The sequence below is a fragment of the Aspergillus puulaauensis genome, chromosome 5, assembly GCF_016861865.1.
Source record: "Aspergillus puulaauensis MK2 DNA, chromosome 5, nearly complete sequence".
NCBI classification, from domain to species: Eukaryota; Fungi; Ascomycota; class Eurotiomycetes; order Eurotiales; family Aspergillaceae; genus Aspergillus; species Aspergillus puulaauensis.
In genome coordinates, this window is record NC_054861.1 from 1,994,102 (window position 1) to 2,006,392 (window position 12,291).

General features: G+C 48.5%; 3 protein-coding genes across 3 annotated transcripts; 2 read left to right on the forward strand and 1 right to left on the reverse strand.

Moving 5' to 3' along the window:
- Positions 1 to 290: 290 nt before the first annotated feature.
- sakA (mitogen-activated protein kinase HOG1) lies at positions 291 to 1,964 on the reverse strand (the record flags this gene model as incomplete). Its single annotated transcript, XM_041705801.1, has 9 exons — positions 291 to 390; positions 461 to 644; positions 701 to 779; positions 860 to 1,216; positions 1,282 to 1,381; positions 1,451 to 1,494; positions 1,553 to 1,682; positions 1,799 to 1,846; positions 1,909 to 1,964. 9 exons carry the CDS (start codon positions 1,962 to 1,964, stop codon positions 291 to 293), a joined length of 1,098 nt encoding a protein of 365 aa, XP_041558251.1.
- A 4,005-nt stretch (positions 1,965 to 5,969) lies between these two features.
- On the forward strand, positions 5,970 to 7,396 carry gpaB (guanine nucleotide-binding protein subunit alpha gpaB; the record flags this gene model as incomplete). Its single annotated transcript, XM_041705802.1, has 6 exons — positions 5,970 to 6,135; positions 6,224 to 6,569; positions 6,623 to 6,751; positions 6,810 to 6,939; positions 6,994 to 7,232; positions 7,297 to 7,396. The coding sequence occupies 6 exons, from the start codon at positions 5,970 to 5,972 to the stop codon at positions 7,394 to 7,396; spliced, it is 1,110 nt and encodes a 369-aa protein (XP_041558252.1).
- Positions 7,397 to 8,959: 1,563 nt separating this feature from the next.
- On the forward strand, positions 8,960 to 12,060 carry glpV (glycogen phosphorylase; the record flags this gene model as incomplete). The annotated part of the gene is made up of 8 exons (XM_041705803.1): positions 8,960 to 9,132; positions 9,210 to 9,222; positions 9,296 to 9,331; positions 9,395 to 9,456; positions 9,516 to 9,619; positions 9,671 to 9,748; positions 9,800 to 11,565; positions 11,653 to 12,060. 8 exons carry the CDS (start codon positions 8,960 to 8,962, stop codon positions 12,058 to 12,060), a joined length of 2,640 nt encoding a protein of 879 aa, XP_041558253.1.
- Positions 12,061 to 12,291: the final 231 nt, after the last annotated feature.

Below are 12,291 nucleotides of genomic sequence, written 5' to 3' on the forward strand. Positions count from 1 at the left end.
AAGATGATCTTTCGTGTTACAAAGCCCAACCGCCCATCTTTCAACCCCAAGTTAATGGCCGTGTACAACCGGGGTAAGAACAGCTCATTCACGAGCACAAGGGAAGATCAAATAAGTATAGACAAAAAAAGGATATTGCGAATGACGTAAAAATAATCGTTCGTAGATAAAACATTTAACAGCTCTCACGCCCGGTCTACATGCCAGAAAATAGAAGGAATTAGGAAATAAGCCCACCGCATCGTGCTCGGACTGCTACCTGCGCTGCATCCGCGCAACTGATGAGAGCTCTATTGGAACCCTTGCTGATTCAGTCCAACCCCTTCGACAAGGGCCGGGTTACCTTCGGCACTCTGGTCGATGTTGTGGAAGTCTAGAATCTCCGAGTACCTGAAAAATGAAAGCACAGGGTCAGTTCAAGGTCAAGTGGCGGCAGGATATAAATAAAGGGAAAACCCACATCATAATTTTCCAGGTGTCCACGGGCAAATCAGCATCGTTAAACGACCAGTCAAACTTCTCCTCCGCTTCAGGCTCATCGGTGGGATCATGGTATGGGGCTAGGTATACATGTGCAAGAGCATCGGCAGCACGGATTCGCTTCTTGGGGTCGAAAACGAGCATACGCTCGAGGAGATCAACAGCTGCGTCGGATTAGTTACTTTCCCCAAAATGGCCATAGGCGCTGCAGGATACATACCGTCCGGGTCGGCATTTCTGAATTTAGTCACCAACGGCTGACGCTCTCGCTTCGGTAGTGACTTGACGAACCGTAAAGTCTATTTTGAAAAAGAAAAAAAAAAAAAGGCGTCAGCAGGAGACCTCGACAATCTGAAATGTCGTGGTATCTGGTTCTTACATTCTCGCTGCAGATGGTCTGGATAACATCGTCCGGAGGCGTCCCAAGAAGCTCCGTAATGATGGAAAACTGGTTAACATGGTCCTTTCCGGGGAACAGAGGCTTTCCCTCCAGCATCTCGGCGAAGATGCATGCTGCACTCCAGATGTCCACCTCGACGTCGTATTTTTGCCATGTGAGCATGATCTCCGGCGCACGGTAGTATCTAGTTGATACATATCCTGTCATCTGCGGGTCTTGAATGCGCGCAAGTCCGAAATCACAAATTTTAAGATCGCAGTTTTCATTGATGAGGATATTGCTGGGCTTAAGGTCACGATGGACAACACCTGCCGAATGAACATATTTCAGTCCCCGCTGTGTCGAGTTAGCTTATGAACGCCCACTAGAAAAGCTATCGCAGGCGCTTTGTTAGAGCTCACCAGAATCTGATATAAGAAATACTGGATGAACTGCTTCTCCAGTGGCCTGGAAGTAAGCAGTCTATGTAAATCGGTACCCAGAAGTTCTGTGACGAAGTAACTATAATCATATAGTCAGAATTTGATCGGAGGATTGCATTAATGCGGTTATCGCGGGGCTGTGGCGTACATGTCCTCAAGGGGAGAAATAAATATATCGCTCAAGCTAATGATCTGCTAGCCATTAACATCATAATGGCGACGCAAAAGAAGAGGCTTCGGGCGGACTAACGTTTTCGTGTCGCAGGTGCTTGAGCAGCTTCAGTTCACGGTACGTCCTTTTAGAGAGCACTGGAGTACTGAAAGGCTTCATGATTTTCTTAACGGCAACCGGCTGGGCGGTCAATTGATCCCTCGCTGAGCTTTTATCGTTGCAAATGCATATCAGTTTGGAGTTCGTTTATATTGATGGGGGTGACGCGAATCAAAGGATGTGCTGGCGATGCGCCGTTGGAGGGAGAGGGGGTTAAAGCCGTACCAGACCAGTCCAAAAGCACCCATGCCTACAGGTTGCAAATCTGTGTATCTGCGAGTCCGCCATGTCAGCCTCGAGATAACTTTTACATGCGCGATCGAATAAATCCATACCGGCTGGTGATTTCAAAGGTCGTGCCGAAAATCTGGGCACGTACGAATTCCGCCATTTTGAGCGAGCGAGAGTGGGGGGCCTGGCGCGGGCGCAGTAAAGACCTTGGATTATATGGGACACCGAAGCTTGACGGACCTGCTTGCAGGATGAATGAGAGATGGAAGAAGAAAACGGGAAGGGCAAAAACGAAGACCAAGATAGGGTGAGAGCTGTTAGAATGGATGAAGTGACGAGGGGAGCCAGAGCGGTGGTGGCGCGCCCAATGGTGTGTGGGGAACTTCGAAAAGGAACCTTCTCCTACCTCAGCAGTTTAGTTTGCTGCTATCAAGTTTCCGATCCGTGAGGAACAGAGCAACGATGACGTGCGCGACAAGATAGCGCACAATCAAGAAAGGGACGGCCAACAACTAACAACAACGGTCGCGGCGTGCGAGTTGGCCAGCACCACAGCTCGAACCGCACTTCAGGCTGGTGGTGGTCCTTCGGGCTCCTGAGAAAGGCACGCATTGGCCGGATGATTATTCCAAGACCCCAGGAGACCCAATTACGTTCTACTAACAGTGATGCCTTTCAAGAGCAGTTTCAGTCTCTTGTCAAACACTCAATGACATCCACTAGCTCTGCACTGCTCAACAAACGTCCCCCATCACCCCTCTTTGCCTTGCTGACGCTTTCCCCGCAGGAAAATGGGCTTCACCAGCGATATTTGCCCCTCGCAGCTGGGCTTACAATAAACATTAAATTTTGACCGACTAAAAAGAAGTTTCCTGGAAGTCCTCTTGGCGATCCATGACTAGGTCTAGGTCTTTCGCTAAGCGGGAGCCAGTCTTCCAGGCAAGGACAAAGTCTGAGAGGAGTCCGCCGGGCCTGTCTCCAGTGATGTCGTCATAGATCTCCGCAGCATCCAACCCACGACCCTCATCGACTTCCTCTGCCCTGCAAGAACTGGGTCTGCGAACAGAAATCCACCGTGGTTGAGATGCAATAAACTAGGCATCATATGTCAAAATAACCTATCTCTTCTCAACTTAACCAGAGTCGGGTATTACCGACCAGCGACCCCGAGTTTACACTCTATACACTGCATCAACTCACACTCCCTGCTTCCTCATGACAGCACACACTTTCACCGCCTGCACCGTTGACGAGAAACGGTTCTATATATGGCTCGAGGCATCGTAGCACCTACAGCTGGCTCTTGTAAATCTCCAAGCTTCGTCCTTGTTTTTGAACAGCGGTCAAATATTGTGTCACATTCAGGCATAAATTTGGCCAGCTCGTTGTCAAGGCATAGTCGCATATACTTTGTGTCACTGTCTGCTTACCGCTGTATATCAGTTCAGCTACCTGGGGTTTACATTGAGTATAATCTGTATATCAGAAATAGAGCATTTCCAGCAAATCACTGGTTCTTTCCGTAGTGAGACGCGAGGGGATTCTTGAGCCAAGGACACTGCTATCTCTTCACCTGGTTATATTCGTATAAAGGTCGTCACACCCCTCATTATAGTTAGGAACGCATGATCACGTATAATCCCAGCTGAGAAATCGATCTTAAAGGATCCCAGAAAGATGAGGAGAAGGACATCTTTTATAATAGAACCCAGTGGATAAACAGGGTTTTAAGATCGTTAGCACATGGGGGACGGGCATCGCAGGCATGATCTTCTGACTGTAACACACCTTGCAAACTATTTGACTGGGGTTCTCATGGTTTGTCCAAAGATTGGGCGCCCAGCTTTGGTCCGAGAGAAACCACCCCTTTCAGCACGAGCTGGGCGCATTGGGAATTTGGCATTCAACTGGAAACTCGGTCGCTCTAGCCTGGGACGTGCGCCTGGGCTTCCTTTCCGGGGCGCAGCCAAAGCTAACGAGAAGATGATCTCCGGATAAAGACGTGGGGATCGCATTAGGAGTATTGTGCCCTTGGGTAAACCTCAAAATCGGCCGAGCATCGATCATCGCACCAGGCACTGCTCCTCTTTGTTTCCCCTCCCCATTCTCCTCTAATCCTTTTTTGCATACTTCGCCGAGTAGGAAAAGGATAAGAATCGCAATCGTTTTTTTTTTATTGCATTTTGCTCTGAAGAACAATTAGAAATGCCTCAACACGAATTGGACGCCAAGGGAGCCGTCGGTGCCCCGTCCAATACTTGTTCTGTCAGTGTCAAAAGCGCCAGCCCCCACCACCAGCACACTGAATGGGCTTTCGGGCGCGGGCACCACGGAGTCTCAAGCCCAGCCTCAGCGTACGGACTGTGCCGCACGGCTAGGCAGAGTGATAATTCCTCCGTTGCCCCGAAAGACTCGAAAGAAAAAAAACCTAGAAACAAGTGGACTGTTTTGTCACTATCCAGCTTGAGGTTTCCTGTCAGGCACCACCTTGAGCCTCGTAAAGCTTCGAGGTCTTGCAGAGCATCAACGACTGGATCTGCAATTCATGACATGCTGCCCGCCCTGTTGCACAGGCATCATGTGATTGTAATCCCAATCATGTGTACCATCACCGGAAAGCCCAAGAGAGAGTGCCAGGACTGAGCGATTTGGTTGGTTCAAGTGATGGCTCATGGCAGCAAAACCTGAACCTTGAAACTATGAGCTTTCCTTAGCTTTCGGATGGACTTCTCGGAGAGAATCCGATAATTTATCGATGTTGACGGTTGGTCGGGAGCAACCTGCACGTTGAAAAAGTATTGAGTCCCAATCACTATATATAGCAGTCATAGCCCCCGTGAATGCATACAGCGGAGACGAAATCGAGCCATGAGGTATGTGTAACGGAGAATGACACTACGTAGCACCAACCGTGATAAAAAAAAATGGAGACCACAGGGGTTTACCATTATCGCTTAATTACCGGTTTGCTGCTTGACTGTCGGTGAGGTTCATGGAGACAATCTGGGGATGGCTATAATACGGTACGTATTTGTATTTTGTCGACTATACCACGGAGCCCTTATTTGCGGCTACAGTAACCGTGCTGGTCCACATACTCCCAGCGTCCCACAGATCGAGATGGGAGGGCCGAGGGCCTGTTAACTAATAGTAATCACCCTAGCAGTTTAATACGTACGGACGGGGGCCCTCTTCTCAGCTCAACTCCACCGCCGCAGTGATGGGCGGCTGGAATGACGAAAAACGACCCTCATCTTGGGTTGAGAGTATTGAGAGTTCAGAGTTCAGACACCAGAAATTAAGAGCAGTGTGACTGTGACCACTAGGAGGCTGGAAGCGATAATAAAAAAATAGTGCAAATAGTAATGACAACTACTAATCCGACGACGTCAAGTCTCCTCTTACCCGTCGCTAATTAGCTGTCATGACTGGAGGAGCCTGGGAGGATCGCATTATCTCATAACCGATTCAAGCCCTTGGATCGATCGTATTATTCTTGCACAACGTGTCAACACTCGCAAGAAGGCCAGCTTCACTGTCTTATTGTCCAGTATTACATGCATAAACCCCGTGCTGCTGCTCAGCCTGCCTCCAAACCGCTCCAGCGGCAGCAGCTTGCTTACATTATCTGAGTCTGACTGGAGATCCGCCCCCATCCAACTCTCCCACATCATCCCCCGATCGACCTTTGCTACCCTTTTTAGCGTCGGGTCGTCGCTCTCTCTCGTCTTCTTGCTCCGCAGTTTGTATCCTGTCACCCCTCATCCCAAACGACCTGGCCTGGTGAGACAAAGCTCCTCTACCGCTGAATTCTCGCAACTCTTCTCCGTCCCGTCGTCTCCCTAGTTTCGACACCCGCGCCACAACCCGTCACCTCCGTACTCGGCAGCCTGCAGTCGTTGCTCAGGCCTTCATCCGATCCCTAATCTTTCCTCGTCGCTCAGTCTCTGAGTTTTACCCTTCGTCTCTCTGCGCCAGCTCCCATCTCTCGCGAAGCCATAGCTACTTCTATTCGGTCGCTTACTGCCCCTCGATCGCGCCAATACCTGCTCTCAAGGAAGCGACCTTCCTTAGGTTATAGGGGGTGGCTTTTTACTCAACGGCTTGGAATTAACTGGCCTTGCCAATTCTGACCGGCTGACACCGTTCACTCGGTGAAAAGCTTATGGTCCACTCCCGCGCCGTTAACGACAACGTCTTGAAAATGGGTTCCTGCTTTAGCTCAGAGTCGGCAGGAGATGCGGAACAGAAGAAGAGAAGTCAGGCAATCGATCGGAAACTAGAAGAGGACTCTAGGCGCCTGCGGCGAGAATGCAAGATTTTGCTACTCGGTAGGCCTCTACTTTCTTTGGCCTCGGCGGCCTCCAGTTCTCAACAGGCCTCTCAGTATCTTGAGCTAACTAAGATTCTCTATGACAGGGTCTGGAGAAAGTGGAAAATCGACGATTGTCAAGCAAATGAAAATTATTCATCAGAATGGGTATACAGTCGAAGAGTTAGCGTTATATCGTTTGACAGTCTATAAAAACCTCCTCGAATGCGCCAAGGCCCTTATAGGAGCCTACCACCAATTTTCGCTTGAACCAACGAGCCAGAAGGTCCGCGACTATATCGAGTTCCTCACCGATTACAACATCGACCCGGATCCCAATATACCGCTGGATTCGACAGTAGGGGATGCGATAACATACATTTGGAATGATCCGTGCACATCAACAGCTTTAGAGCGACAGAATGAGTTTTACTTAATGGACTCAGCGCCCTAGTGAGAATCCTCCGAGCTTATTCTTCGAGTATGCATACTGAACAAAACCTTAGTTTTTTCGAAGAGGCAAAGCGCATAACGGCACCCGACTATATACCAAACGTCAATGATGTTTTGCGCGCACGTACAAAGACAACCGGTATATATGAAACGCGATTTACAATGGGCCAATTAAGCATTCAGTATGATACTCTCCACCCCCGCATCTCCAACTTTGGACCAAACTCATACCTGTTTTAGCATGTTTGATGTTGGTGGCCAGCGCAGCGAGAGAAAAAAGTGGATCCATTGTTTCGAAAATGTTACGTCGATCATCTTCTGTGTGGCCTTGAGTGAATATGATCAAGTATTATTGGAAGAGGGGAACCAGGTAAGTAGTATCGATTGCTTTCCTGTTCCTTGTGCTGATGTTAAATGTTCGCAGAACCGGATGATGGAAAGTCTGGTACTCTTCGACTCTGTCGTGAACTCTCGATGGTTCATGCGAACAAGCATCATTCTTTTCCTTAACAAAGTGGATTTATTCCGGCAAAAACTACCTCGCTCACCGTTGAGCAACTACTTTCCAGATTACTCGGGTGGTAACGATGTCAACCGAGCGGCGAAGTATCTCCTTTGGAGGTTCAACCAGGTCAACCGAGCGCACCTGAACTTATATCCTCAGTAAGCACTCAACCAATGACTGACCCCTAACCTTGAATTGTCTAACGAGTGGTACCCTGGATAGTTTAACTCAAGCTACCGACACGACGAACATCCGATTGGTATTTGCTGCTGTCAAGGAGACCATTTTACAGAATGCTTTGAAAGACTCGGGCATTCTGTGAAAGAAAACGTTCGACCGGGTCACATCCTCGATCTCTCCTTTTTCGACCACATTCATTAGCCTCAAGGTCCACCTTTCCGCTTTGATGGCTCTTGAAGTTCACTTCTACTTTTCTCCTTCCTCCTTGTTCTATTCCCCTTTTTACGTTATTGGCGGAGAGTTAACGGCGTTACGGCATTGACGTTCTTCAACTACCCATCTTGATTCTATTTTGGCGCTGGGTTGGATCATATTCGTTGGTATTTCTAGCATGGTGTTTTTCCTCCTATTCTCCCTGTCTCCTAATTTCCTACCTTACTCTTCGATGCTAGGTGGGTGTGTGTTTCGAAGCTACTTCTCTGCATAGTTTAGTTATTGACACGAGTCTACTTTTTTTCTTTTCTTTTCTTTGTTTTTGATCGAATCGCCCGCTGTTTTGGGATACATGAGCATTATATTGTGAACAAAAAAGTTGCAGACCTCGGCACTATACTTTGCATATATCATGCGTGAGGGCTTCTGATATCCAGTCTCATGTGCCCTGAGATTGCGTTTTTCTTGTTATTTATTTACCCTTTGCCATACGTTCGACCGCCTCTGGTCAGTGTCTTTGTATCATGTCACCCTTGAGGCAGGGGTTTTTCTGAATATATTTTGCAATCTCTAGTACCTCTATATATGTGTTCATAATCCCAAGCTCTATCTAATAGGAATGATGGATTGATAGTTACCGTGAAGCTTCCTTGACTGGGCCCGAGATTCGGTGCTTGGTCCTCACACAGACTGGAGGTCCGCGGGTAATGGAAGGTGGAGTTAATAGGGCAGCGCATCCGGTTGCAGCCGGTGATTCTCATTTTTATTAGAATTCATCGACGGCTTTGATATCGAACCATATAGTTGAGGTACCATCTATAATCAGATTAGTACCGTTACATGTAGGGGGGCTGGTTGCGTCATACTGGGGGGTCATCATCGTCTCTCGCCGCCCCGACTTTCAAAGTTCGAAGGAGTTCATCCCCAGTGGGGTCTTGTATGAGCTATCTTGTCCCAGGTCTCAGATGGTCCCCAGACAGTCCAGTGAATCCACAGTGATCCAGCGTCCTGAGCACCGCGACGGCTGATCCTCCGCAGCGGAGCGAAAGTCTAGACCCTCAGTTAGTCGCTTGTACGTTGACAGCAGCCAGTCTGAAATGTAGAAAGTGTCTCGAACTCACCTGTCTCTCTGCAGCCCATGACCCCGTGCTGAGTACCCCTCATGCGGTGTTTCGTGTCTTCCATGTTTTAATCCCAGCATGCTGTCACGGGGTACAAAGACAGGCCATAGCTCCCTGCTCCTCCTCCCCTCCTCATCCGCCTCATACCACTTCCTCTACCTCTCATATTTACCCTCCTCTTTCGCTTCTGTCCCTTGGCTTCTCTTGTGAATTTGCCCTATAATCATTGTTGGACGTCGTTGTTTTAACTCGTCCACACCCCAATTACCGCATTGCATTCACTTGTTTACTTTACAACTTCACAACCTTCACCACTGATCGACCCTTCTTTTATCCCCAGGCTATTGTAAGATAATCCAACTATCGGCATCATGTCTGAGTCTCGCCACGAAAGAAGACCATCAGTTGGAGCCCCAGTTTCGAGTCTCCAAGGCCCAATTGGTCCAGGGTTCAGTCGGCCGAAACACAAACGTAACTACACTGGTTTTGGGCGAGCAGAGATCAAGAGTGTCGAAGCCAGTATCCCTGAAGGATTAAGAGAGGCGTAAGTCCTTTGGTCCTTTTTCGTCGGTGTATTTGGGATGGGGACTGTTGACCTAGCTAACCCGGCTTGTCTACTAGATGGAGGAAGCATGTAAGAGACGAGCGATAACCCGAAGCGCTCTCGATGATGTTTCGCAGCGTTAAATCAGACTAATTCGATATAGTCGGCCTCTGGTTTTACGAACAAAGACGAGTTCGAAGTATGTTGAACCTTCTATTACACCTCGACCTAAAGCTTCAAGGCCTCTCGCTCATCTTAGTAGCATGAATTGGTACGCCATGTCGAGACGACCCTCGCGCGCTCGTTATACAATTGTGATGAATTGTGTGCTCTTCTTCCTTATTCCATACTCCTGGTATTTGAACTGCTAACCACGACGCCAGGGCTGCATATTCCGGGACTGCTCTGGCTTTCCGAGACCGTTTGATTATCGATTGGAACAAGACTCAGCAGAGACAAACTCTCAACGATCAAAAGCGAGTCTATTGTATGCTAAGCAGATCAATACACATGATATAAAAGCTGACTATATCACCAGATCTGTCTCTAGAGTTTCTGATGGGCCGGACCCTTGATAACGCTATGCTCAATGTGGGCATGAAGGACGTTGCTCGAGGTACGAGCCGAATCTCTATTATGACGGTGCCAATGCTAACCTACATGTAAGATGGCCTGGGCGATCTGGGATTTCGTATTGAGGATGTGATCAGCCAGGAACACGATGCAGCCCTTGGTAACGGTGGTTTGGGCCGCCTGGCAGCGTGCCTGCTTGACAGCCTTGCAACCCTCAATTACCCTGCATGGGGCTACGGGCTACGCTACCGATATGGAATCTTCAAACAGGAGATAGTGGACGGTTACCAGGTTGAGATTCCTGACTATTGGCTCGACTTCAACCCCTGGGAATTTCCCCGACACGAAATTACAGTCGATATCCAGTTCTATGGCTGGGTGAGAACATACGAGGATGAAAACGGCAAAACTATAAACTCCTGGCAAGACGCTGAGACGGTACAAGCGGTGGCATATGATGTTCCTGTTCCAGGATACGGTACCCGAACGACGAACAACCTTCGTCTTTGGTCGAGCAAAGCAGCCAGCGGCGAATTTGACTTCCAAAAGTTCAATGCCGGTGACTACGAGAGTGCAGTCGCAGACCAGCAGCGGGCCGAGACGATCTCAGCTGTCCTTTACCCTAATGATAACCTGGACCGGGGTAAGGAGCTTCGATTGAAGCAGCAGTACTTTTGGTGCGCTGCCTCTCTATTTGATATCGTAAGAAGGTTCAAAAAGACAAACCGACCATGGAGCGAGTTCGCGGACCAAATTGCCATCCAGCTTAACGATACTCATCCAACTTTGGCGATAGTGGAGCTTCATCGCATCCTGATTGATAAGGAGGGGCTCACATGGGACGAATCTTGGGATATTGTCACCCAGACATTCGGCTATACTAACCATACTGTTTTGCCGGAAGCTTTAGAAAAGTGGTCGGTTCCTCTTTTGCAAAACCTGCTTCCACGACACATGCAGATCATCTACGACATCAACTTGTATTTCCTGCAAACTGTGGAAAAGAAATTCCCGGGTGACAGGGAGATTCTCTCCAGAGTTTCTATTATTGAAGAATCGCATCCGAAGATGGTTAGGATGGCTCATATAGCAGTCGTTGGCTCCCACAAGGTCAACGGTGTCGCTGAGTTGCATTCAGACCTTCTACAAAGCACTCTTTTCAGAGATTTCGTGTCTATTTACGGCCCTGACAAGTTCACGAATGTTACCAATGGAGTTACGCCTCGTCGCTGGCTTCATCAGGCCAACCCTAGATTATCCAGTCTGATTGCCTCGAAACTAGGAAGCCACGATTTCCTGACGGACCTGACCCTTTTAGAGAAAATAGAAGCATTTGCAGATGACAAGGCATTCCAGCAGGAGTGGGTAGAAATCAAAACCTTTAACAAACTCCGTCTCGCCAAACACATCAAGGAAACCACGGGGTACAGCGTCAACCCGAACTCACTGTTCGATGTCCAAGTAAAGCGCATCCACGAGTACAAACGCCAGCAGCTAAACATCTTTGGTGTTATCCACCGTTACCTCAAGATCAAATCCATGTCGGCGGAAGAGAAGAAGAAAGTTACGCCACGAGTTTCCATCTTCGGCGGTAAAGCAGCCCCAGGATACTGGATGGCGAAAACCGTCATTCATCTCATCAACGAGGTCTCGTCCGTTGTTAACAATGATGCGGAAGTAGGCGACCTTCTAAAGGTAATCTTCGTCGAAGATTACAACGTCAGCAAGGCAGAGATCATCTGCCCAGCCTCCGACATCAGCGAGCACATATCAACAGCTGGCACAGAGGGAAGCGGAACAAGCAACATGAAGTTCGTTCTCAATGGAGGCCTTATTATCGGAACATGCGATGGAGCTAACGTAATCCTCCTCCCTTTTTTTAACTAAATATTCCATGCCTTCTTCCCAGCCCTAACCAAATAACTAACCACCACCGCCTCTCAACAGATCGAAATAACCCGCGAAATTGGCGAACAAAACATCTTCCTCTTCGGGAACCTGGCCGAGGACGTCGAAGATATCCGGCACAGGCATTTCTACGGCGGCTTCAAACTCGACCCTAATCTCGCGGCAGTCTTCGACGCCATTCGCTCCGGCACATTCGGCGAACCCTCGCACTTCTCTGCCCTGCTTGCCTCCATCGCCGAACACGGAGACTATTATCTTGTCTCAGACGACTTCAACTCCTATATAAAGACTCAGGAGATGGTCGACGAGGCATTCAAGAATCGTGAGGAGTGGGTATCAAAGAGTATCACCAGTGTCGCGAGAATGGGCTTCTTCTCTACTGATCGAGTGATTAACGAGTATGCGGAGAGTATCTGGAATGTCGAGCCATTGGCTGTTACGGATTAGGCTGCTGTAGTACCTACTTTACTTTGATGAAGTGTTTTTATTCGGTGTTTTGTGTCATCATGCTTTTATTTATTCTGTGAAGGTTTTAGCTCAATCCGTGTTTGTTAGTTTACTGCATGAAACCATTGAGGCGATGCTGTTATTGAACATTTGGGAGAGCTGCAGCCTGCATAGACTAACAGTAGCTTGCATTATGTGAATTCCAGTAAGCCATACTTCATTTCAAACATC